General features: G+C 49.5%; 1 protein-coding gene across 3 annotated transcripts; it reads right to left on the bottom strand.

Annotated features, from left to right (window-relative positions):
* Positions 1-9,053: 9,053 nt before the first annotated feature.
* Positions 9,054-24,749, bottom strand: LOC309385201 (uncharacterized protein). Of its 3 annotated transcripts, none has more exons than XM_081939403.1 (5): positions 24,663-24,749; positions 19,503-19,561; positions 17,638-18,878; positions 14,208-14,313; positions 9,054-11,445 (listed from the first exon to the last, which is right to left on the bottom strand). In XM_081939403.1, the coding sequence occupies exons 3-5, from the start codon at positions 18,430-18,432 to the stop codon at positions 10,424-10,426; spliced, it is 1,923 nt and encodes a 640-aa protein (XP_081795529.1). In that variant the 5' UTR covers positions 18,433-18,878; positions 19,503-19,561; positions 24,663-24,749; the 3' UTR covers positions 9,054-10,423. The 3 variants fall into 3 exon arrangements, with proteins under 3 accessions (XP_081795529.1, XP_081795530.1, XP_081795531.1); XM_081939404.1 differs by lacking the exon at positions 19,503-19,561 and adding an exon at positions 22,339-22,398 and having other exon boundaries at positions 24,663-24,692; XM_081939405.1 differs by lacking the exon at positions 19,503-19,561 and having other exon boundaries at positions 24,663-24,680.
* Positions 24,750-26,266: the final 1,517 nt, after the last annotated feature.

The raw sequence follows: 26,266 nt of genomic DNA, 5'->3' as shown, positions 1-26,266 counted from the left end.
CACCTATTGGCTATCAGGCTAAAAGTGGGAACAGGCTAAAAGTGGGAAGACATGGGGATTAATCCCTAGATAACAACAACACACACAGTTGTCTGCCTCTCGTTTTGTCTATTAGTCTACCTGACTACCTTGCCTTCAGGATAAAAACCTGTGGAAGCTGCTACATTGGGAAGGGATGCAACAGTCAGGGCAAACATAGGTAGTCTTTAATTTAGGACCACAATTGAGCTCAAAACGTCTGTTGCTAAGCAAGACAGTTAAGCGGATTTCGCCCCATTGTACAATCTTTCCCGCCACAATTAAGTGAATATTGCAGTCGTTAGGTTTAGTCACATAGTTATTAAGTGAATCTGGCTTCCCCACTTTGTCAAAAGGTCATAAAAGAGGATCACATGAAAAGAAAAGAAAAAAACCCAGGACATTGCAACCGTCATAAAATGAGCCAGTTGCCAAGCGTCAGAATTTTGATCATGTGACCATGGGGATGTGTTCTGACACTCCCCCACACCTGTGAATAAACCAGAACACAGGCTTGGCTGCTTGCCACTGTTCAATTATTGAGATAACCAATCCTTTGGCTGAGGGCCCAGACAACTCACGTTCAATAAAACAACCCAGATAATTCAAATGAAGCAACGCAGATAGTCCAAACGAGCAGACACGGCTAGAATACATAGATTTTCTTAACTACAAATTCGAACGGTTGTTTCCTGCAAATGTCCTCTCCCAACGCCTCACCTATAATCTCTCTTGGGAGGGCCAATCCACAACCACCTGTGCTTAATCATCTTCTGTGAGTCTGCCTACGGAGTTGCTGCTTCCGTTTCTCAGCCCTTCTCAATCTAGCATCAGGGACAAACTGCCTTTGATCCTCCCCACTGCTCCATGCCTCAGGCGCCTCCTGGTGGCCAAACAGCCTCTCTGGTCCCTGCTCTGAGTCTGAACCCTGCACAGAGTCCTCCACATCGTCCAGAGCAGACTCATATGGTTCCTCGCTATCCGAGTCCATCAGCAGCTCAACCGGATCCTGCTGGGCCACAACACAGATGCTATAAGGGTTGTAAGTGTGAAAAATGGTCATACATTGCCTTTTTCAACGCCGCTGTCACTTCAAATGGTCACTAAGTGAACTGCTGTAAGTTGAGGACTACCTGCATCCCTGAGAGATAGGAAGAGAGCCACAACCAGTCAGATAAAAGACCTCTCAGCCAACAGAATGAACAGGAGTAGAGAAAGTAACTCAGAAAGGACTTCCCCCAATTCCTTGGAAAGCAAAAGCAAAAGCAAAGAAGGGAAGCCATGTTTTCAGACTTCCAATAATCCGGTTACTGCAATCCTTCAGTAAAAGTAGTGTTCATATTCATGGTATTTGTTTCTTGCGAGGACAGCCACCTCCTCTATTTTGCAGCAGAAAGCACAGGGAAGAAAAAAAAACCTGTAAAATCTCTCTCTATATATAACTCTGTGTGTGTGTGTATGTTCCAGCATAACTCTGGAATGCCTGGGCCGCTGAAATGAAAAGAAATGAATTGTATCTATAGTGTCAAATCACAGTACTTTTGATGGTGATGGTGTGCATTAGTGTGATACTGTTAGGATACAGGCTGTTGTGCCTTAAGATGGCGTCTACTGTACAGCACAGTGGAGTTGCCATGGTAATGGCGTCAGTACTCCACAAGGGGGCTCCAACATAATTAGGTTGGAGAATTAGGATAAATACATACCCCGGTTATCGACTAGTAGTATATAACCAAGAAGAGGAAGCCCTAAATATTTCCCTCTAATATTGGAGGAAGGCGCAATAGTTTTAAAATCCGTGCTCCAGCCCCATTTGGTCTGCCCCCACCCCCCTTGTTTTGAATGCTTACCCTGCTTACGGCCTCCACCAGTCAAATATTGTTCCAATATTTGAGGAGTTGCCACAAAAAAGAGGGAGGTCACCCTATTTTCAATCAGAAGGCAAGACAAGGAACAACAGATGAGAAACTGATAAAGGAGAGATGCAGCCTGGAATGGAGGAGAGGACAATTAACCAGTGGAATAGCTTTGCCTTCAGAAGTTGTGGGTGCTCCCATCACTGGAGGCTTTAAAGTGGACAGCCACTTGTCTGCTTGAGCAGGAGGCTGGGCTAGAAAGCTCCTTCAAACTCTGTTACGGGTCGTCCTCGAATTACGACCACTATTGAGGCCAAAATGTATGCTGTGAAGTGAGACATTTGTTAAGTGAGTTTTGCCCCGTTTTACGACCTTTCTCACCACGGGGGTTAAGGGAATCACTGAAGTTTGTTCAGTTGTTAACCCGGTTGTTAAGTGAATTTAGCGTCCCCATGGCCAGGAGGTCGCAAAAGGGGATCACACGAGACACCCACCCCAGGACACTGCAACCGTCCTAAGTTCATGCCAGTTGCCAAGTGTCCGAATTTTGATCATGTGACCCCGGGGAGGCTGTGACGGTTGTGTGAAAAAAAGGTAACGTCACTTTTTACAGTGCCGTTGCAAACGTGGAACTGTCACTAAACGAACCGTTGTAAGTCGAGGAATGCTTGTTTATCTGTCCTGAATCGCTTCTCATTCAATTTCCCTCACCTTTTACTATTTAGCAAACCTTCACCCTTCCTCATTTTCTCTACTCTATTCATACATTTTCTACAAACCTACCAAATCTCTTTCTCCTTTATACGTGCTTTCCTTAAACACACAAGCGTCTTCCCCATTAGATGCTTAGCAACCAGGCAGCCACTGTCATCCAAACCTACTTTCTCTTTTATTATTTACTGTCAATTGACTGAGGGATGCGCTTTTTTGCCCAAAGTCACGTTCTTTTGAAAATAATTTGTCAAGGTAAGGGTAAAGGTTCCCCTCGCACATATGTGCTAGTCGTTCCCGACTCCAGGGGGCAGTGCTCATCTCCGTTTCAAAGCCAAAGAGCCAGCGCTGTCCGAAGACGTCTCCGTGGTCATCTGGCCGGCATGACTAAACACCAAAGACGCACAGAACGCTGTTACCTTCCCACCAAAGGTGGTTCCTATTTTTCTACTTGCATTTTTACATGCTTTCGAACTGCTAGGTTGGCAGGAGTTGGGACAAGTAACAGGAGCTCACTCTGTTACGCGGCGCTAGGGGTTCGAACTGCCGACTTTTCTGATCGACAAGCTCAGCATTGTAGCCACTGAGCCACTGTGTCAAGGACACCCACTAAGGGGGACTAGAGCTATTGAAGACGGAAGGGGATCAAATCTTCCTCTTGTCCCCTCTCGGCCGTCTCTTAACACAATGGGGACACATAGGCCCTGGCGTTATAATGGGGCCTGTCCAGATTTACCTTCCCAGATTGTGGGAATCAGTCAACTTGGTTCACAATCGATTACAGGTGGTCCTTGACTTACAACCATAAGTGAGCCCAAAATTTTGGTTGCCAAACTAGACAGCTGGCGAGCTTTGCCCCATTTTATGACCTCTCTCGCCACAGTTGTTAAGCGAATCACAGCACTCGTTAAATTAGTAACAGGGTTGTTGAGTGAACCTGGCTTCCCCACCGACTTTGTCTGGCAGTCAGAAAGTCGCAAAAAAGAGATCCCATGATGATGGCGGAACCATCATAAATTCATGCCGGTTGCCAGTCATCTGATCATGTGACCTCCAACGGTCGTGTGAAAATAACAAAGCACAGATCACTTTTTCCGGTGCCGTTGTAACTTTGAACTGTCACTAAACAAACTGTCGTTAAGTGAAGGACTGTCTGTATGTACGCCTCAGCAATTTTGCAAATTCCGCCATCTTGAGTGTTGCTAGGCAAACCATGGTGTTGCTAGGCAACTTCCCACCAAATGACAGAATTTGCTGGCTTTGAGCCAATGAGCGATCAACAGAAGCTTTCATGAATCACTCCATGCCTTCCAATGAAGCCAACTGCGGCTTAACGATGCCTCTTTATTTTGGAGTCCTAGTGGACAACCCTTTAAATGTGAGCCAGCAGTGTGCAGCAGCTGCCAAAAAAGCCAACACAGTTCTAGGCTGCATCAACAGAGGGACAGAATCAAGATCACGTGAAGTGTTCATACCACTTTATAATGCCTTGGTGAGGCCACACTTGGAATACTGCATTCAGTTCTGATTGCCACGATGTAAAAAAGATGTGGAGACTCTAGAAAGAGTGCAGAGAAGAGCAACAAAGATGATTAGGGGACTGGAGGCTAAAACATATGAGGAACGGTTGCAGGAACTGGGTATGTCTAGTTTAATAGAAAGAAGGACTAGGGGAGGCATGATAGCAGTGTTCCAATATCTCAGGGGCTGCCACAAAGAAGAGGGAGTGGACTGTTGGTCCTACCTGACCTCAGCGTGGCACAGGACGGTCCAGAAGTAGGAGTTCAATCCTTATTTGCCCAAGAGACTGAGTCAGAATTGAAGCCACGCCTCCAGCTTTCCCTGCTGACTTCCAATTCCGACGTGGCGCAGCTCCAACTAGGGAATCACAAGAAGAACAGGCCCTGCCCGCAGCATTAATAGCTCCTGGGACACGGACCTAATACATCCAACAAGGTGGGGGGGATCTGGACCGTCCTGCGCCACGCTGAGAAGAACGTTCAGGTAGGACAAACGTTCCTTCTCCAGCTGATGGCGCAGGAGGGTCCAGAAGTGGGACACACCAAAGCAGCAGTCCCTAGAGCGGGAACTCATTGGTCCATGGCACCCGAGGGAGCATGAACCCCCTGAAGCACCCTATGACTGAACGACGCTTCGGCAGACGCAAAGGCATCGAGCCGATAGTGCTTGGTAAATGGTGATGGGGAAGCCCACGTCACTGTCCTACAAAGATCCCCAATTGGAGCCTGAGTGTTCCATGCAGCCACGGTGGCCGTGCTCCTAGTGGAATGGGCTCTTATCCCTTGAGGCACTGGCTTACCCTGGGCCTCATAGGCCCGGGCAATGCAAGCCCGTAACCACCGCCCAATGGTATAAGGGGACACCCTAGATCCTATCGCTGACGGCTTGAAAGAGACAAACAAGGCCTCAGTCTTCCTGGAAGGCTCTGTCCTCTTAATATAAATCCGGAGAGCCCTCCGTACATCCAACTTGTGCCAGGTCTTCTGCTTTTTGCGTGTGGGATTGGGACAAAAATCCGGGAGAACTAACTCCTGAGCCCTATGAAAGCATGAATTAATCTTGGGGATGAAAGTGGGGTCAAGTCTCAAAACGACTGTGTTAGGATGGAAAATACAGAGGTCCTCTCTGACCGACAGAGCCCCCAGCTCGGAGATCCTCCTTGCAGATGTGATGGCGACCAAGGCCACCTTCAAGGTAAGGAACTGCAGGGAGACCGTTCTCAGAGGCTCAAAGGGGGGATCCACGAGAGTCAGAAGAACCGTGGACAAATCCCACAACGGGAACCTGTGAACTACCAGGGGACGAAGATTTGCCGCCCCCTTCAAAAACCTCTTCACTACAGGACGGGGTTCAGACCCTCCCGACCATCCAGCACCAGGGCCGAAACCTGCCTACGAAGGGTGTTATGGGACAGGCCCGTCTCCAGACCGTCCTGAAGAAATTCCAGGATAGCAGGCAGAGATGGGCACTTGGGATCCACCCGTGCCAGACAGCACCAACTACAAAAGGTAGACCATGTGGTGTTGTAAATTCTGGTCGTGAAAGGGCGCCTAGAGGCTACGATGGTGTGAATCACTCGTGATGATAACCTCGCCTCCTTCAGGATCTCCCTTTCAAATACCAGGCGGTCAACCGGAGCCACTGCGACTCCGGATGAACCAGGACCCCCTGGCGAAGGGAGATCCTCTCCTGCGGGATCCTCCAGGGTTTGGCAATGGACAGACCTATGAGGTCTGCGAATCATGGTCTGCGTGGCCAATATGGGGCAACCAGGATTACCTACGCCCTCTCTGCCACAATCTTCCCCAGCACCCCCGGAATCAACGGGAGTGGGGGGGGGAAGTGTAAAGCAACCCCGTAAAGATACCGGCAATCGCAATGAGCCTCGTGGCTGAAAAAGGTGCAAACAAAATGGCCACTGCCCTCGTGACTCAGTAGAGGACTTCCCAAAATGGCCACCACCACATGGCCACCACCAAAATGGCCACTGCCATGAGGTCCTCCCCAAAATGCCCACCGCCATGAGGTCCTCCCCAAAATGCCCACCGCCATGAGGTCCTCCCCAAAATGCCCACCGCAATGAGGTCCTCCCCAAAATGGCCATCACCATGAGGTCCTCCCCAAAATGGCCACCCCCAGGGCCCCATACTCACATGGAAAACCATGCAACCAAGTCTGGTGTTCCCGGCGAGGAAAAATGGCCCCGAGAGCTCCGGATTAGCTGCACAGCTTCGCCACAAGCCCTGCAGAAGTGCCAGCGCATCGCCAGCAGCCCTCCATTGCCTCTGAGAGCCAGTGGCAAGTCAGAGCCTCTGAGGAAGCCCACAAAGAGGCGACCCCAAAGGGAAATGTAAAAGGACACCGCAACAAAACCCCGATAGCCAGCACAACCAACAGCACCTTAGTAAGAAACCCCCGGTAAAAGCCTCCAACAGGCTCCCAGTTCCAATTGTCTCAGGCACAAATCGAACATGGTGAAAAAGAACTTGTGAGCCAAGTCCCCTACCATCCAGCAATCAAGGCAACAGAGAAAAGGTATCTTAAAGGAAAATAACTAAAACTAAAATACTAACTTACAGCAATGAAAAAATACATCTCTTCTTGGGCAAGACTGAGTCAGAATTGGGAAGTCAGCAGGGGAAGCTGGAGGCGTGGCTTCAATTCTGACTCAGTCTCTTGGGAAATAAGGATTGAACTCCCACTTCTGGACCCTCCTGCGCCATCAGCTGGAGAACAAGCTATTCTCCAAAGCACCTGAGGGTAGGACAAGAAGCAATGAGTGGAAACTAATCAAGGAGAGAAGCAATTTAGAATTAAAGAGAAACTTCCTGACAGAACATTAATCAGTGGAACAACTTACACTGGAAGTTTTTAAGAAGATGTTGGAAGACCATTTGTCTGAAGTGGTGTAGGGTTTCCTGCCTAAGCAGGGGGTTGGACTAGAAGACCTCTAAGGTCCCTTCCAACTCTGTTATTCTATTTATAAAATATGTGGGTTGGCAAAGGGAAACAGCAGACTCCTTTCTGATTTTTGGCTACCACTTTATAAGAGCACCGCCGTCTTGGCAGCAATCTTGTGAAATTTTGGGTCTTGTGTATGAATGCGTGTATGCTTCTTGAGGGCAGATTGTGAAAAGTTAATTAAAGCCATTTTGTGCCAAGATCGTTTGGGAGGCTGGGGGTGTCACTCAAAACACCATCCACTTAAAAGGGAAAGCCAACGTTCTAGAGCGGGGGTGAAGAATGATGATCCCTTTTTATGACTCGTGGACTTGAACTCCCAGAATTCCTGAGTCAGCCAGGCTGACTCAAGAATTCTTGGAGTTGAAGTCCTCAAGTCAGGAAGGGGGCCATCTTTCCCCACCTCTGCTCTAGCGATAAATAAAACATGATTTCACAAAGGGAGAGACCTAAATTCACTTGATAATTGAGTTAGTTCTTCATACTTGATGGGATGCTAGTATCTGTGGAGGTTTTCCTCCAGAGGGACCAGTCTATCAGGGAAACCTGGTCTACCCAATTATGGGACAGAGCATACAGCTTCCATTTCTGTGGAAAAAATGAAGGGCATCAGGATAGAAAGAACAGAATGGAGTACGCTAGAAGAGGGCAAGGCCAGGTGGAATTCAGGTAGTCCTTGACTTATGATTTATGTCACTGGGATCAGAATTTCCACTGCTAAACAAGGCGGTGGTTAAATGAATCACACCCAATTTTACCACCTTTCTAGGCAGGGTTGTTAAGTAATTCACTGTGGTTGAGTGAATCACACGGTGGATCACCGAATCAAATGGGGATCACATGACCCTGGGAAGCTGCAGCCATCATAAATATATACCAGTTGCCAAATGCCCAAATTCTGATTACGCAACCATAAGAAGGCTGCAACAGTTGTTAAGTGCGAGGTCTGATCGTGAATCTTTTCTTTTTTTAGTGCTGTTCTAACTCTGAAGAGCCACTGAACAAAATGGTTGTAAAATCAAGGACTGTATCTCACAATATTCTATTCCAGAACCTTCTCTCTTTTGTCATCTACCATATATACACAGAAAAAAGCTGAGAATTTCACGCTCCAAAATGTACCCCAAATCAGATTTGGCTTATCCGTTAGTATATATGGTAATACATTGTAAAAATTACTCATATATCTTACAGAGGCCGATCTGTAGCTAAGCAGACCCTTCCTTGAATTTCTTTAACCCAACTGTGGCACATTATTTCAGGGTTTTTTCACAGTATTTGGGCCTGCTTACTCACACATGGGCTTACAAGTGAGTAAGTATATACGGTACTTATATACTTGCCATGTATACCGTGAGTATATACGGTACTTCTGCACTAAGAAAAGTCTAGCACATATTTTTCAAGCTTAGCCACTTTAAGAGGTGTGTACTTCAACTCCCACTCCCGTGACTGGCTAGGACAGTGATGGCGAACCTATGGCAAGCGTGCCACAGGAGGCACGCGGAGCCATTTGTCAGGGCACACGAGGCGCTGCCCTGTCAGCTGGCCAGCGCACATTCGCGCGCTGGCCAGCTGAGTTCACCCTTTTTTAAAGCCATTTTTTGCCCTCCCCAGGCTCCAGAGGCTTTATAGGAGTCTGGGAAGGGCGAAAAGAGCCTCCCCCACCCCCCCGGAGGCCCTCCGGAGGCTTCATGAGCTTCCCTGAAGCCTCCAGAACGCAAAAAAACAACCCTACGGACAAACCGGAAATTCGGGAACGGACTTCCGGTTTGCTCAGAGGTTCGTTTTGACGGCTCCGGAGGCTTCGGGGAAGCTTCCTGAAGGTCCCTGAAGCCTCCGGAGGGGCGGGGGAGGCTGTTTTCGCCCTCCCCAGGCTCCTATAAAGCCTCTGGAGCCTGGGGAGGGCGAAAAAAGCATGCAAAAAATGGGGGGGTTGCGCCTGTAGTGTGCCCATGCACACTGGGGGGGTTACGCATTGCATTATGGGTGCGGCACGCCCGCACATGATCCCCCTGCGCTCCCCTCACTTATGGCACACGAGCCAAAAAAAGGTTCACCATCGCTGGGCTAGGGGAATGCTGGGAGTTGAAATCCAAACCTCCTAAAAGTTGTTAAGGTTGAGTAACTTTGCCCGAGCAAAGGGAGGCAACGGGAGCCCTGAAACCATATGCACTGGCATTTTAAACTGGGGATAACTGGACCAGAGGTGGTATTCTACTGGTTCAGACCGGCTTGTTTGAACAGGTAGCGGAAATCTCGGGTGGCCTTGGCCACCTGCCCCAGCTCTATGGCATCCCATTTAGGCCCTTTTTTTTCGCCAAAAGCGCACGCACGGAAGGCTGAGCGCTCTCACGTTTGCGAATCGGTAGGGAAGGTAAATGAATACCACCCCTAAACTGGACACGGTGCATAATCTGCAATGATCATCATAACTGCACCATCGGAATGAAGTGCTAATTCAGTGTGTCAATTCAAACAACCTTTTAAACCCGGTCTTCAAGTTGGATTTTAGCCATCCCGAGGATGAGGAGGGAAGAGAATGGAAGGGGGGGAAAGCCTATAAAACAGGGGTCCCCAATCTCTGGTCCCTGACCCGGCACTGAGCCACAGCGTGCCAGAAATCGGGCCGTGCCAACAAGCCATGGCCCATCCGCAGAATGCAGACAGCACTTGAAACCACGCAATCTCCAGTCCATGGAAAAACCTGCCTCCACAGAACCGGTCCCTGTTTCTCAAAAGGTTGGGGGCCGCTACTATAAAATACATTTTAGTTCTTCAAAACTGGAGATTTTGTCCCCCTCTGGATTCCCCCCACCCCCAATTTTTCAAAACTATAGTGGTTCTCTTACAGCTGTTAAATCAGAATCATAATTCAGCCTTCCTCTTTCGGAGATCATAGAGTTCTCACTTATTACCTACAAGTGCCCAATAATCACAGATAATTTGCTCTTGAATAGGGGAGGGGGGATCTACAGAGCTATTAGATAGCTAAATTACAGCAGGGGGGGTTACACCAATAATGGAAGGCTCAAAATATGCTGGCTCGGGGCCTGGGGGAAGCCATTTTAATGAGCGGCCAGCTTCAGAGCTCTCTCTTCTGCGAAGAAAGCTTTACTTTCTTCCTAAAACTAACTTGACAATCTAAGCCTCCATCCTCTGCACTATCTTTTTTCTTCTTCTTCTTCTCCAGCCTAACTCTATCTTCCAAAGCCACCACATTTAAATTCTATACCTCCGACTCTCTCTATTCTCACATCCGGCCCCCCACAAGCCCAGGCTGCCATATTCCAATACCTGAGGGACTAGCACCCTGACTAGTAAGTCTCGTAAGGAATAGGCTAACTCCACCACATTCACAGAGGGGACATCCTGCCCATGAAGTCGCTAGGGCCCTGCTCGGCTCCCTCCCACAGGCCGCCCACGCTGTAGCTCTCGGAAGCCGAGTGGTCTTTCTGATGGGTGGTCAAGGCCGAATGGGAACCGAAGCTCCTCCCGCACTCGTTGCAGATGTAAGGAGTGTATATGGAATGTGTTCTCATGTGCCGGGTGAGTTTGGAACTGGAAATGAACCTTTTCCCACATTCCGTGCAGCCGTACGGCCTCTCTCCCGTGTGGACTCGCTGGTGGGTGTTGCGAGTCGACAAGTGGCTGAAGCTTTTCCCGCACACGTTGCAGAGGTACGGCTTCTCGCCCGTGTGGATCCGCTGGTGCTTGCTGAGGTTGGAGCTGTAGCTGAAGCTCTTCCCACATTCGGGGCAGCTATAGGGTTTCTCGCCCGTGTGGACCCGCAAGTGCTTCGTCAGATCCGAGTTCTGCTGGAAGCATTTCCCACAATCCGGGCAACCGTAGCCGTAAGGCATCTCGTCCATGTGGATCCGCTGGTGAGTGACCAGACCCCGGTGCTGGCTGAAGCAGGCCCCACACTCGGCGCACACATAAGGCATCTCACCCGTGTGGGTCCTCTGGTGGATCAGCAGGTTGGAGCGCTGGGCGAAACATTTGCTGCACTCCGGGCACTGGTGGGGCTTCTCCCCCGAGTGGATTCTCTGATGCTTCAAGAGATTGGAACTCTGGCGGAAGCATTTCCCGCACTCGGGACAGGGGTACGGCTTCTCCCCCGTGTGGATCCGCCGATGGATGGTGAGGCTCGAACGCTGCGTAAAATGCTTCCCGCAATCCGGGCACTGGTGCGGGCTCTCCGCTGCGTGGACCCGCTGGTGTTTGAAGAAGGCCGGGCTTGGGCGGAAAGCAGTCCTGCTCTCGGGGCTTTGGAAGCTCCTCTGTCCCAGCTGGGCTCGGCCGGGAGCCTTCACCCCGTTTTCGGTAGTTCGGTTCAGGGCCTTCTCGGCATGCTCCCCGTTGGAGTTCCCCAAGTCTGAGACAAAAAAAAGGAACAAGAAGCTTTACTCGGTGGTCCAGTAACATTTGGGATCCCCTCCACCCCCCCCCACTACACAATCATTTCCCGGCTGGACTACTACAGTGTGCTCTACTTGGGGCTGCCCTTGAAGAGTGTTTGCAAGTTGCAGCAGGTCCAGAAAGCAGTGCTATGGGCAGCCTTGGCTGCTTCACATTAAGGCCAAGTCGCACCTGTCCTCTGCAAACTGCACTAGTGTAATGATATGTGGGAATGAAGGTGTAGGGCAGCAATGGCGAACCTTTTTTGGTGGAGCGCAGGCGGGTCATGTGCAGGCGTGCCGCACCCATAATGCAATGCATGATCCCCACCCCATTTGTGCATGCTTTTTTCACCCTCCCCAGGTTCCAGAGGCTTTATAGGAGCATGGGGAGGGCGAAAACAGCCTCCCCCGGGCCCCCCAGAAGCCCTCCGGAGGCTTCAGGGACCTTCAGAGAAGCCTCCAAAGCAGTCAAAATGGCCCTCCAAGCAAACCGGAAGCGACTTCCGGTTTGCTCGGAGGGTCGTTTTGAGCACTCCGAAGGCTTCAGGGACCTTCAGGAGGCTTCCCTGAAGCCTCCAGAGCAGTCACAACAACCCTCCGAGCAAACAGGAAGTCCATTCCTGAACTTCCGGTTTGCCCATAGGGCCGGTTTTTTTGCGCTCCAGAGGCTTCAGGGAAGCTCATGAAGACTCCGGGGGGGGGGGCTCTTTTCACCCTCCCCAGGCTCCTATAAAGCCTCTGGAGCCTGTGGAGGGTGAAAAATGGCTTTAAAAAAGGGTGAACTCAGTTGGCTAGAGCGCGCATGCACGCTGGCCAGCTAACAGGGCAGCGCCTTGCGTGCCCTGACAAATGGCTCCGCGTGCTACCTGTGGCACGCGTGCCATACGTTCGCCATCATTGGTGTAGGATAACTCGCCATGGCCATCTTGCTGCGACCAACTCGCTGCGCAATAACTTGCAAATGGACAGTTCCACACAGGGTAACTCAACATGATAAATGTTATCCACCACTGTTTCTTTGACATTATTTCCATTGACAAAAATAACATTAGGAAGACCACTTAAGACTTATATACCGCTTCACAGTGCTTTACAGCCCCCTGTAAGCAAGTTTAGAGAAGCCACCAACAATCTGGGTCCTCATTTCACCTCGGAAGGATGGAAAGCTGAGTCAACCTTGAGCTGGGGAGAATCGAACTGCCAACAGCCAGCAGCCAACAGAAGTTGCCTGCAGTTAAGTACTGCATTCTAATCGCTGTTGCCACCACGGCTCTTAGTATAGAAGGAACGGAGGCAGAGAACACTTATGGCGTTGAGTTATCCTGTGTGGAATTGGGATATGGGGGGCTTGGGGGGGGGAGATGCTGCCTAGGGAATGATCAGATAAGAGGAGGCAGAGCCCACAGCTGCATAACAGGTGAAGAAAGAAACTCGGAAAGGAACCTCAGCCTAACTTATCAGGCTATGAACAGAAACAGCAGGAGATTTGCACTTTCAGGCTTACAAGGTTCTGTTAAGATAGCCTTTAAATAAAGCAGAGTTAACTCATCCAGTTGTGTTTCCTGTCTGCTCTACCCGAGAAGGTTGACAACCAGCTTTCAAATACAATTTGAGGGATTGGTTGCCATGTACAAAGCCCTACATGAAGCACGCTTTCAGGGTCGTCTATTGCAGCGCTCCCCATCTTTCCGGCTTTGCGGACTGACGCCGGCGGTGTGTGTGTGTGTGTGTGTGTGTGTGTGTGGAGAGGGGATGGTTCCATGTGACTGCGCACTACTTGTGCAGCCCAGTTCTGAACAAGCCATAGCCTGGTACCAGTCTGTGATCCAGGGGTTGAGGACAGAGGCGGGTTTCATTGACGTTTACCACCAGTTCACCCCACAAGCGCAAACTCACTTTGTGAGCACGCGAGACTTCTGCAGATAAGCTTTACTTGCATGCGCGGCTTGCACGCATGTGCACGGCTTCGAAAACATGGCTAAATAGGACTGCATAGAGCCGGGGCCACCCGCACCCACAAGTCACTACTACCAGTTTGCCCAAACCAGTCCGAACTGGCTGAATATCACCTCTGGTTGGGGACCTCTAATCTACTGCATATCTAGTCATTTCTGCTTGCTCCGCCAAAACTGGTAAAGGTTCACAGGGCCACCTTCCCCTGATAGAGCGCGAAATCCAGCTGACCGGGAGATAAGCGGGGATCTGATCTAGCCTTGCTAAAGTGCCCAGATAAAGAGCGCTAACCTCTCTCCCACCTTGCCAGATGTCAATGGGCAGCAGAGCCTCTACCAGGTGAGCAATGGGAGCAGGCCCTTCAACTTCAGCCCGCCAGACAGCCCCAGGAATATTTTCTATCAATCCAGGCAAAAGAAGAGAGCCAAGAAAGTGGAAATAGATATCCAATTAAGTCCAGTAATATTAATTAATCAAGGAGTTAACGATGACACTGTCCACTTTCGAAGTGGACTGAGTCGAAAAGCTGGGTAAGGCTCGCAACAGGGGGGCGTGACTTAACTATGTTTAATCAGACTCAGTCCAACCCAAAGGCGGACAATGTCAACCCATGCATGGATGCTATCTCCACCTCTATTGAGAAATGTTGAGGCTACAATTCCCAGAATTATCAGCACCCCTGAATTTTGGATGGGAATTCTAGGTCTTGGCGTCCCCACAACCCTGGAGAACAGCCGATTGAGACAGGTGGCCGTCCAAAGAACCAGGGGCAGCAGGTTCTTACCCAGGATTCTGGCATCTTGCTTCATCTCTCGGTGAATCCGCTTCAGCCCAGCACCCACAGAAGACGGTTTCACCTCAGCCCAGTTCATCACCTGAGTTCCCCGCGTCTGAAAGAAGAGCATAAAGCAAGGCCTTAAAAAGTCGTCCCTGAAAAATGAAAACACTCCGCCAGACGAGAAGTAATTCGGGGAAATTTTAGAATGTGCTGAAATGGGTAGGTTAACTTCTAAAATTAAGGATGAAGAAGATTCAGAGTATTGCCTGACATGGAACAGTTTCTATGAGTGGCTAGAGACAATGGGTGGGAATGAAGAGGAAAAAAGACTATGAATGTCTGTATTAAAATAGAGATGGTTTTCAACTATAAGTATGATAATCTATAAATAATCTATATGTAAATAGGCCAAGATAAGAAAAACCAGTTTAAACTATTTGGTTGTTATCATATTACAGTTACTGCTATAAGTTCATGTGTTAATATTTACCAAGATAGTCAGCCCAAACCTGCCGTTGCTAAGTGAGACGCTTGCAAAGTAAATTTTGCCCCGTTTTATGACCTTTCTTGCCCCAGTTGTTAAGTGAATCGCTGCAGTTGTTAAGTTAGTAACATCGTCCTTCAACTTGCAAAAGGGTCATCGCGATCCCCTTTTGTAACCCTCCTGCAATCAAAGTCAATGGGGAAGCCAGATTTGCTCAAGGACCGTGTTGCTAACTTAACACGTGGAGTGATTCCCCTAACAACTGTGGCAAGCAGGGTCGTAAGATGGGGCAAAACAAATGTCCCACTTGGCCACAGAAATGTTGGGTTCAATTGTGGTCGTAAGCTGAGGAGTATCTGTAGTCAAGATCTCTTTCAGGAAAAGAAATAGGAAAATAACATTGTCAATACCGTATAAGGAAAACTTATATGAAATGTTTTATAGGTGGCATCTTCCACCCATGAGAATTCCCAAAATGTTTAGAAACGCAGCGCCAAATTGCTGGAAATGAAACATGCAGTGGTCATGCCAAAAAACAAAAGAATATTGGCAGAAAATCCAAAAGTGGCAGATGGAGATAACTGAAGAGGAAATAGAATTCACACCGGAACTATTTCTTTGGGGAATTATAAATAAGAAATATAACAAGGGGGTAATTTACTTAACAAAAACATATTATTACAGCAGCAAGAATGGTCTTTGCCCAAAACTGGAAAAACAGGGAAATTCCACAAGAAGAGGAAGTAATTAGGAAAATTCTGACCGGTGCTGAAATGGATAAATTGATGTGGGAATTGAAGAATAAAGACGAATCAGAATATTATAAGATCTGGGATAAATTTTATCGATGGTTGGAACAAAAAAGGAAAGACCCAAAATAGGCAATGGCTAAGATTCATAGCATGGAGACTAGAATTATGTATGAAACTATAATAGTGAAAATGTATAAGATAAATACAAAACAACGTGGCTGGAAAGATGATATTTCTATATTTGTAAATATGGAATAGTTCAAATGTTAAAAAGCAGGGTGGTTAGTGTTAAGTAATTAAGCTCCCCGTTAGGAGAGCGAGTGTGCAGAGAAGCGTAATGAGAGTGGTAGGGAAGAACACGCAGCATACAGGGACACTGAATAGTATAAAATATAGTAGTTTACTATGTGGAAATATAGAGGTATTCAGAGTCCAGTTAACAGTCCAAGTCATACACGGTTCAGTCATTCAGTTATCAAATAGTCAGTTTAGCACACAAAACAGCTAACAGTAGCAAACCACAGTACCTCACAATACACCGATCAGCGTCTAACAAAACAGAGAGCTAACAGTCATTCTGGCTCCCTCTTATGGCTGCTTGAGGTAACAAACCAATTACATCTCTCTAGCATTTAAAGTAACAGATACATTTGTTACAATCATAGCTTATATACATTGCCAAGCCAAGCCTAGGGTTACATCCCTAACAGTTACAATGTATAACTTTATATCTTAGCACAGTGATTCCCAAAGTGTGCGCCGCGGCTCCCTGGGGAGCCGCGCTATCGTCATAAGGGCGCCGCAAAATACCTGCGCCGGGCGCCCGCTTCCCTCCCTCCTCTTGGGCTTTGGAGGGAAGCTTCTGCAAAAGCCCGGGCATGACAAGTCTCCCAGGCTGAAATTTGCCGAGCTGTACGCGCGCGCCTGTTTTCCACGGTGTGGAGCAGCGGCGAGATTCTGGGCGGCGAGCGATGATTCCGGGGGGCATCAGTGGGGGGGGCAGGGTCCCCCTCGCGTTCCTCATCTTCCCGGATGGCCCCTGGAATCATCGCTCGCCGCGCAGAATCTCGCCGCTGCTCCACGCCGTGGAAAACAGGCACGTGCGCACAGCTCGGCAAATTAAAGCCTGGGAGACTTGTTGCCACTCGCCTTTGCAGAAGCTTCCCTCCGAAGCGTTATGAGGGAGGGCTGTAAACGAGGGAGGGCTGTAAAGAGAAAGATAGACAGAGAGACACACACAGAGTGAGTGATTAAGTGAATGAGTGAGAGACAGACACACCCACATACACAGAGTGACAGAGAGAGAGGAAGGGAGGGGAGAGAGACAGAGGGAGAGACAGACACACACACACACACACAGAGTGAGTGAGTGAGAGACAGACAGACACACACACACACACACAGAGTGACAGAGATGGGGGAAGGAGGAGAGAGAGACAGAGATACAGAGAGAGAGAGAGACAGATAGACACCCAGAGAAAATGACAGAGGGAGACAGAGAGGGAGGGAGGGAGAGAGAGACAAAGAGCCAGAGAGAGAGAGAGAAAGAGAAAGAAAAAGAAAAAAAGAAAGAAAGTGGGAGAGAGAGATGAAAGAAAGAAAGAAAAACAACATATGACCACAATTGAGCCCAAAATTTTGGTTGCTAAGCAAGAGCGGCTCTCCAAATAAATTTCAATCATGGTTTTGGCGAGATTTGGCTCAGTTGAAAAAAAAGGTTGCCCACCACTGGGCTAGTGTGGTGGTTAAGTTACTTTTCAAAAGCTATTTTTCTGATCCAAGATTTGAGAAGTTGTGCAGCGAACAACAAGCCCATCCATCCCATTAATAATTTTAAATCATTAAACGATGTTCAATAAATTGTGAATTTAAAGCTCGTGTTTAATTTATTTTTCAATTAACCTAACCTTAACGAACTAAAAAGTAGATTTCCAAATCCTTAAAAAGTCAAAAATTAAAAAAAATCGGATGCACCTATTAAGGGAGCCGCGGAAAAAATCCGAAGTGTTATGGGAGCCGCAAACCGAAAAAGATTGGGAACCTCTGTCTTAGCAAGTATGGCGTAGATTTTGCCAGGACGGTTACACTGTGTCCAATGTTTTAATTTGTGCTCAATAAAAAACTTTTTTTTAAAAAAGATCTCTTTCAGGAAAATACAAAACAACACAAATTCACAACCATTCGACCCTATTGGACATACCTGCTTCCCCTTCCTTTCGGCCTCTTGCTGCCTGATAAGGAAGGCCTCTGCCAGGGGCACGGCTTGGGCACACGACTCCGGGCCGTGTTCCCTCACCCAGCTCTGGATCTCCTGGGGCAGAAGGGTCAGGAACTGCTCCAGCACCAGAAGGTCTAACATCTGTTCCTTGGTGTGCTTCTCCGGCTTCAGCCACCCTCGGCACAGTTCCCGAAGCTGACTGCACACCTCCCGAGGCCCCCAGGCTTCGTGGTAACGGAACTGCCGGAAACGTTGCCGTTGCGCCTCCATCCGGAGGGCATCCCCTTTCAAGATGGCCGCCTTGACTTTGGCGTATTCGCCTCGGTCCTGGAGGCTGAGGCTACTGTAGGCCTCCTTGGCTTCCCTGCCCAACACGGGCACCAGGCGAGCCAGCCATTCCCGGCGGGGCAACTGGCAGGTTCCAGCCAGGCGTTCAAAGGAGGTGAAGAAGGCTTTGTTGTCCCCCCACGGGGCGGGTCCCTCGGCCAGCTGCTGGTGTCCCTCCCCTAGAGGAGAGGACCGGAGCGCAGCGAGGAACTCCTGCCACTGGGATTCCCAGGCTTCGGGCAAGTCCTCCCTGGGCTCCTGCTTCATTTGCCGTGGGGCGGCCCAATTCAGGAACTCTCGAATGGTGCCCACTTGAAGGACCCGAGGCAGTTTCCCCGCACGGTCCGTTCCCTCTGCCCCTCGGGGGCTGACGCTTTGACGCTCTTCCACTTTGACCCCTCTGTGTCTTGGGATGCCATCGGCTCTTCTGGCCCTCTGTTCAGCCGCCATGCTCTTTCGAAAAGCAGGCCTCGCTGACCACAAAATTTGCAATTTGCGCCGCGGTGGCGCGGTGGTTAAGAGTGCAGTACTGCAGGATGCTTCTGCCGATCACCGGCTGCCAGCAGTTTGGCAGTTCGAATCTCACCAGGCTCAAGGTTGACTCAGCCTTCCATCCTTTCAAGGTGGGTAAAATGAGGACCCAGATTTTTGGGGGGCAATAGGCTGACTCCTGTAAACCGCTTAGAGAGGGCTGTAAAAGCACTGTGAAGAAGTATATAAGTCGAAGTACTTTTGCTATTGCTAATTTCAGTCAATCTTGGGCCGGAAGCTTGCAGGAATATCCAGAATTCCTCTCTCTAATACAGCTGGCAGATAAGGCAGTTTCCTCCAGGATGGGGAAGATATTAAAGAAGCGATGGGCCGTGCCGCCTAATTCAGCAACAAAGCGGCACCCTCTGAGGAGAAAAAAGAAAAGAATTTGAGAAACTGTCAGGCCAGCAAGAAGACCGCACTAAGAATCGCTTCCTCAGGAAAGCTAAAGCTACTTTTATAGGTGGTCCTCGACTTACGACAGTTCATTCATTGACTGAAGTTACAAAGGCACGGGGGGGGGGGAAGCAATTTGCCTTCCTTGAAAGTGATTTAGGACCATTTTTCACTCTCACAAACGTGGCAGCAACATCCACGCTGTCGCGATCAAAAATTTGGGATGCTTGGCAAATGATTCGTATTTACGACGGTCGCAGTGTCCTGGGGACACGTGATCGGCTTCCGCGACCTTCTGACAAGCAAAGGTAAAAGGGGAAGGCAGATTCGTTTAACAAGGACGTTATTAACTTAACGACTGCAGTGATTCCCTTAACAAGAGTGGCAAGGAAGATCGTAAAAGGGGGCAAAACGCACTTCCCAAGTGTCTCACTTAACAACGGGCATTTTGGGCCCAGTTGTGGTCGCAAGTCGAGGAATACCTGTATTGGGAACGGCTATTGTACCAGAGTCTTTGCAATTCCGGTTGTACCGTACCCCGTACCCCGCTCTTATATCCATGCTCCATTTGAGCCTTTTCCACATATTTTCACCTTCTTTTCTCCTTGTCTTCTTCTTCTCCTGGCTTTGGTAACAGATCCGGCTTTTCTCTCTGTCGAGATCAAGATGGGAATTTATTAAGGAATTTCCTGATTCTCTATAGCCGTGATGGCCAACCTATGCCACCCGTGCCAGAGATGGCACACAGAGCTCTCTATGTGGGCATGCGCACCCTCACCAGCTGCTTTTCTGCATGCCAACGCACACCAGCCAGCTGTTCTTCACACGTGCCGGAGCGCTGGGAACCCAAAGATCAGCTAGTCTTTGGGACCTGTCTTTGCGTTTCCAGCGCATGCGTGTGCACTGGCCACCCGTTCTTTGGGTTTCTGGTGCATGCATGTGCACTGGCCACCCAGTCTTTGGGTTTCCGGCGCATGCATGAGCACTGGCCACCCGGTCTTTGGGTCTCCGGTGCATGCATGCGCACTGGCCACCCAGTCTTTGGGTCTCCGGTGCATGCATGCGCACTGGCCACCCGGTCTTTGGGTCTCCGGCGCATGCATGAGCACTGGCCACCTGGTCTTTGGGTCTCCGGTGCATGCATGCGCACTGGCCACCTGGTCTTTGGGTCTCCGGCGCATGCAAGAGCACTGGCCACCTGGTCTTTGGGTCTCCGGTGCATGCATGAGCACTGGCCACCTGGTCTTTGGGTCTCCGGTGCATGCATGCGCACTGGCCACCCGGTCCTTGGGTCTCCGACGCATGCATGCGCACTGGCCACCTGGTCTTTGGGTCTCCGGTGCATGCATGCGCACTGGCCACCTGGTCTTTGGGTCTCCGGCGCATGCAAGAGCACTGGCCACCTGGTCTTTGGGTCTCCGGTGCATGCATGAGCACTGGCCACCTGGTCTTTGGGTCTCCAGCGCATGCATGCGCACTGGCCACCTGGTCTTTGGGTCTCCGGTGCATGCATGCACACTGGCCACCTGGTCTTTGGGTCTCCGGCGCATGCATGCCCACTGGCCACCTGGTCTTTGGGTCTCCGGCGCATGCATGTGCACTGGCCACCTGGTCTTTGGGTCTCCGGTGCATGCATGCACACTGGCCACCTGGTCTTTGGGTCTCCAGTGCATGCATGTGCACTGGCCACCTGGTCTTTGGGTTTCTGGCGCATGCATGCGCACTGGCCACCTGGTCTTTGGGTCTCCGGCGCATGCATGTGCACTGGCCACCTGGTCTTTGGGTCTCTGGTGCATGCATGCACACTGGCCACCTGGCCTTTGGGTCTCCGGCGCATGCATGCGCACTGGCCACCCGGTCTTTGGGTCTCCGGCGCATGCATGCACACCGGCCACCCGGTCTTTGGGTTTCCTTTCAGCCCAGGCACATCCAGTTACTTGTAGTCCTCGACGTACGACCACAATGGAGCCAAAACCTCCGTGGATAAGCGAGGCTTTTGTTTTGCCCCGTTTTACCACCTTTCCAGCCACAGTTGTTAAGCGTATCACTGCAGTTGCTAAATGAGTAACACGGCTGTTAAGTGAATCGGGCTTCCCCACTGACTTTGCTTGTTCGGTGGTCACAAAAGCTTCTCCACGTGACCCCCTGGACACTGTGACCGTCACAAATATGAACCAGTTGCCTAGTGTCCGAATTTTGATCGTGTGTACAGAGGGAAACTACAATGGTCCTAAGTATGAAAAATGGTCATAAGTTCCTTTTTTTTCAGTGCCATTACAATCTTGAACGGTCACTAAACAAACTGTTGTAAGTCTGATTACGGGTAGTCCTCAACTGACCAGAGTTCATTTAGTGACCATTCGAAGTTACAACGGCACTGAGAAAGGACCTTTTTTCACACCACCCTTGTAGCATCCTCATGGTCACATGATCAAAGTTCAGATACGTGGCATCCGACTCACATTTACGACGGTCGCAGTGTCCCGGGGTCATGTGACGATGGCCTTTTTCAACCTTCTGACAAGAGCTGGCTGGGGAATTCTGGGAGTTGAAGTCCACCAGTCTTAAAGTTCCCAAGCTTGGACACCCCTGGTCTAGAAGAAGATTTAACTAACATGTCTCATGTAGTTCCTAGTTTTGCATGTTAAGGTATTACTGCCTCTGGCAATTATAATGGTCTCTACCTAAGCTCAGTATTGTGTCGTTTTTGTGCAACTTAGAACTGATTTACCTAGTTACACATTTCAATACAAAGGACCAAAATACAGTATGGTGCTATGGAATTCATTTCATTTTTCGGACTATAAGACGCACCATGATTTTGAAGAGGTGATTTTTTTAAAAAAAGTGTTTGCACTCTGCAGGCTTCCCAAACTCTCTGCACGCCTCATTTTTTGCACACACGCAAAAGGGGGGGGGGGCATGCAGAGCTTTGGGAGGGTCTTAGAGTGCTACTGGAGGTTGGGGGGGATGAGCAAAAACCAGCCTGTTTTTCACAAAAACAGACATTTCATTTTTCGGACTATAAGACGCACCATGATTTTGAAGAGGTTATTTTTTTTAAAAAAGTTTTTGCACTCTGCAGGCCTCCCAAACTCTCTGCACGCCTCATTTTTTGCACACACACAAAAGGGGGGGGCATACAGAGGCTTTGGGAAGCTGGTATACTGCTCCTGTGGGCTGGGGGGGTGCAAAAACGAGCAAAAACGGCCCTCCCTAGCCCTCAGGAGCACTTTGCAAGACTCCAAAATCCTCTGCATGTCCATTTTTGGAAAGGGGGTGGGGTTTCGGTAGGCCAAAAATGCTGTATTCAGTTATGAGACACCCAGATTTTCACCCTCTTTTTTGAGGGGAAAAGATGCATCTTATACTTCAAAAAATACGGTAACAACTGTGGCAAGAAAGGTTGTAAACTGGAGCAAAACTCACGTAGCAAATGTCTCACTCAACAGAAGTGTTGGTCTCCATTGGTTGTACGTCTAGGATTACCTGTACAGAAATAGCAAGATAAAGACTCCCATATTATGGTGCCACCTTCATGACAGGACCGAAGTTATAACTGTCAACAGAAATTCAAGCACTTTGGAAGATTGCAACTCATTATTTATAATCAACTGGTTGCACAGTTTACAATTACAATACAATAGCATAGTTGGAAGGGACCTTGGAGGTCTTCTAGTCCAACCCCCTGCCTAGGCAGGAAACCCTACACCGTTTCAGACAAATGGCTATCCAGCATCTTCTTAAAGACTTCCAGTGTTGGGGCATTCACAACTTCTGGAGGCAAGCTGTTCCACTGATTAATTGTTCTAACTGTCAGGAAGTTTCTCCTCAGTTCTAAGTTGCTTCTCTCCTTGATTAGTTTCCACCCATTGCTTCTTGTTCTACCCTCAAGTGCCTTGGAGAATAGTTTGACTCCCTCTTCTTTGTGGCAACCCCTGAGATATTGGAACAATGCTATCGTGTCTCCTAATCCTTCTTTCTATTAAACTAGACATACCCAGTTCCTGCAATTGTGCAAGGGTGGTTCATATTGGACAATAGACATGCAGCAGGGTGAGGAAACAGGAGGGAAGTGGAAGATGAGATTGATTATTAAGATTAAATAAAAGAATATATAGCTATATAGATATGTATCTACATTAGTAACCCTGCAACACTTACTTAGAATAACTTTATTGTCACTTTGAATGTACACTAATCGGCATACATTAAAATGAAATTTTGTTGCATACAGCTCTCACAGGGTCTCTTATATAATGAAACACTTATATAGGTAAAGGTTCCCCTCGCACATATGTGCTAGTCGTTCCTGACTCTAGGGGGCGGTGCTCATCTCCGTTTCAAAGCTGAAGAGCCAGCGCTGTCCGACGACGTCTCCGTGGTCATGTGGCCGGCATGACTAAACACCAAAGGCACATGGAATGCTGTTACTTTCCTACCAAAGGTGGTCCCTATTTTTCTACTTGCATTTTTACATGCTTTCAAATGTTTAGGTTGGCAGAAGTTGGGACAAGTAACGGAAGCTCACTCCGTTACACGGCGCTAGGGATTCGAACCACCGAACTGCAGATCTTTCTGATCAACAAGCTCAGCGTCTTAAGCCACTGAGCCACCACATCCCTTGAAACACTTACAACCACATTAGAAACACAACTTTTAAAGAATGCACTTTCATCCCAAGGCTACCACAATCTGGCCCGCTATTCACACCTTTGATATGCAAATATTAAGCAGGCAATAAACATAAACAAATAGAGCTAAAGAGCTTCCACCTATTAATCCAGATAGATCAAAGCCACGCCAACAGCTGCAGGAGCCAATTCAAAGAGCTGGATAAGCTGCAGGAATGGCACCTGCCTTTTCTAACCTGAAAAGAGGCACCGGACTCCAAATACCATCATCCCCACCATTACAATTTCCTATCTGCATAGATATTCTCTCCCTCCCCCCTCCCCGCCCCTTCTTCCTACACCTTCATGCCGAGAGGGGATGCTGCCATTGTACAAGTCACCCTTCCTAAGTGGCCTGGCTTTTTGCATGGCGCAGGGTTACATCGCAGCGAGAAGATGGGTGCTGTAGTCCATCCTAGCTGCAGAACCCCGGAACGGGAAAGCCAGCAAGCCCGGACCTCAAACATTGCAGGGCGCAGAATTTACACTTCCCTCGCTTCCCGGCCAAGAAGGGAGAAGATGGGAGTTGTAGTTACTGCATCCTAGCCGCAGAGCCTGGAAGCTAACAGGCCCGGACTTCAAAAATTGCACGGATTTTTGCACGGCGCAAGATTACCCATGCTCCCCGCCCCAGCAAACGAGAGGGATGGGGGTTGTAGTGCACCCTCCTTAGGCGCAGACCTCGGAGCAGGGAAGCCAGCAGGCCCGATCTTCAAAATTTTGCACGGTGCAAGGTTACCCTTGCTCCCCGCTCCAGCCAACGAGTAGGATGGGAGTTGTAGTGCATCCTATATCCGCAGAGCCCCGGGGGCGGGAAAGCCAAGCAGGCCCGGACTTGGAAGACTTTGCGGCGACGGGATTCCTCCCCGCTCAAGAACAGGACGGGGAGGGGGGGGGAAACACCGCCGGCTCTCCCTTTGCCTTTCGCCCCTCTTTGCAAGCGCTCGCTTTTTGCAAAAGCAGCTCACCTAAGTGGCGCGCGCGCGCTTCGCCCCAGGCCACGCGCCGCTCGCTGGTCCAGCTCCCCAACGCCAGTCACTCCCCCCCACCCCCACCCTTTTCCCCTTTCCCACCACTTACACAGGGGCAGATTAAAACAGCACAGGAAGGTGCATCGAGTATTTAAATCCCCCCCTAAGCCCCTCTCTCTTTCTCTCCAAGGCCTGGGCCTCTCTAGCAAGCAGCCTCTCTCGTTCTCTTTAACCCACTGAGTACCTCGCTCCGCTGAGCCCTTCCCCGAAATCCAGGCGCAAAGCAGAGACTTTCTCTTGCGCTGGGATGCAGGAAGTTTCCAAGTAGTGGAGTATAGAGCAGGGGTCACCAACTTTTCGGACCTCAGGCATCACTAGATTCATAATTTTAAATCCACTAACATGATTTTTTTTTTTTAAAAAAAGATAAATAGTATTTAGTGCAAAATAAAAAGTGCAAATAATTTTTTCTGCGGGCCATCAAAATTTTCTCATGGACCACCATGAGTCCACTAGTGACCACTGGTGTAGAGTGTAGAAGAGTACAGCAGAGTAGAGAGAATAGAATAGAATAGAATAGAAGTTGAAAGGGACCTTGGAGGTCTTCTAGTCCAACCCCCTGCCTAGGCAGGAAACCTTATACCGTTTCAGACAAATGGCTATCCAACATCTTCTTAAAGACTTCCAGTGTTGGGGCATTCACAGCTTCTGGAGGCAAGCTGTTCCACTGATTAATTGTTATGTCAGGAAGTTTCTCCTCAGTTCTAGGTTGCTTCTCTCCTTAATTAGTTTCCACCCATTGCTTCTTGTTCTACCCTCAGGTGCCTTGGAGAATAGTTTGACTCCCTCTTCTTTGTGGCAACCCCGGAGATATTGGAACACTGCTATCATGTCTCCCCTAGTCCTTCTTTCTCTTAAGCTAAACATACCCAGTTCCTGCAACCGTTCTTCATATGTTTTAGCCTCCAGTCCCGTAATCATCTTTGTTGCTCTTCTCTGCACTCTTTCTAGAGTCTCCACATCTTTTTTACATCGTGGCGACCAAAACTGAATGCAGTATTCCAAGTGTGGCCTTACCAAGGCATTATAAAGTGGTATTAACACTTCACATGTTTTTGATTCTATACCTCTGTTTATGCAGCCTAGAACTGTGTTGGCTTTTTTGGCAGCTGCTAAAAACAGACCCACATATATAAAAACACACCAACCAGTGGTGGGTTCCTGCCGGATCGCACCAGATCACGCGCGCTCCCTTTCAGCGCTCCACCTGGCTCGCGCGCTCCCTTTCAGCGCTCCACCTGGCTCGCGCGCTCCCTTTCAGCGCTACACCTGGCTCGCGCGCTCCCTTCCGGCGCTAAAACCGGAAGTACGGTCTTGCCCCGCCCCTGGCGAAGCGACGACGCCTGCCTGCGCTCCACCAGCTCGGCTGGGAACGGAGATGTTTCCTCAGCGGAGCGGAGCGCCTGAAAAGACTTTTCAGGCGCTCCGCTCCGCTGAGGAAACATCTCCATTCCCAGCCGAGCTGGTGGAGCGCAGGCAGGCGTCGTCGCTTCGCCAGGGGCGGGGCAAGACTGTACTTCCGGTTTTAGCGCCGGAAGGGAGCGCGCGAGCCAGGTGTAGCGCTGAAAGGGAGCGTGCGAGCCAGGTGGAGCGCTGAAAGGGAGCGCGCGAGCCAGGTGGAGCGCTGAAAGGGAGCGCGCGCGATCCGGTGCG

Source organism: Natrix helvetica, assembly GCF_964273705.1.
Source record: "Natrix helvetica genome assembly, chromosome: 1".
NCBI classification, from domain to species: domain Eukaryota; kingdom Metazoa; phylum Chordata; class Lepidosauria; order Squamata; family Natricidae; genus Natrix; species Natrix helvetica.
This window is presented reverse-complemented; position numbering and strand designations above follow the sequence as displayed.

Excerpts from the sequence above, each read along its gene's own strand:
- LOC309385201 (XM_081939403.1), bottom strand. The coding sequence starts at position 18,432 with ATGGCGGCTGAACAGAGGGCCAGAAGAGCCGATGGCATCCCAAGACAC. Across the intron at positions 14,314-17,637 it reads CCGAAAGGAAGGGGAAGCAG|ACGCGGGGAACTCAGGTGAT; the intron begins GTATGTCCAATA and ends CTCTTCTTTCAG. Across the intron at positions 11,446-14,207 it reads GCAAGATGCCAGAATCCTGG|ACTTGGGGAACTCCAACGGG; the intron begins GTAAGAACCTGC and ends TTTTTGTCTCAG.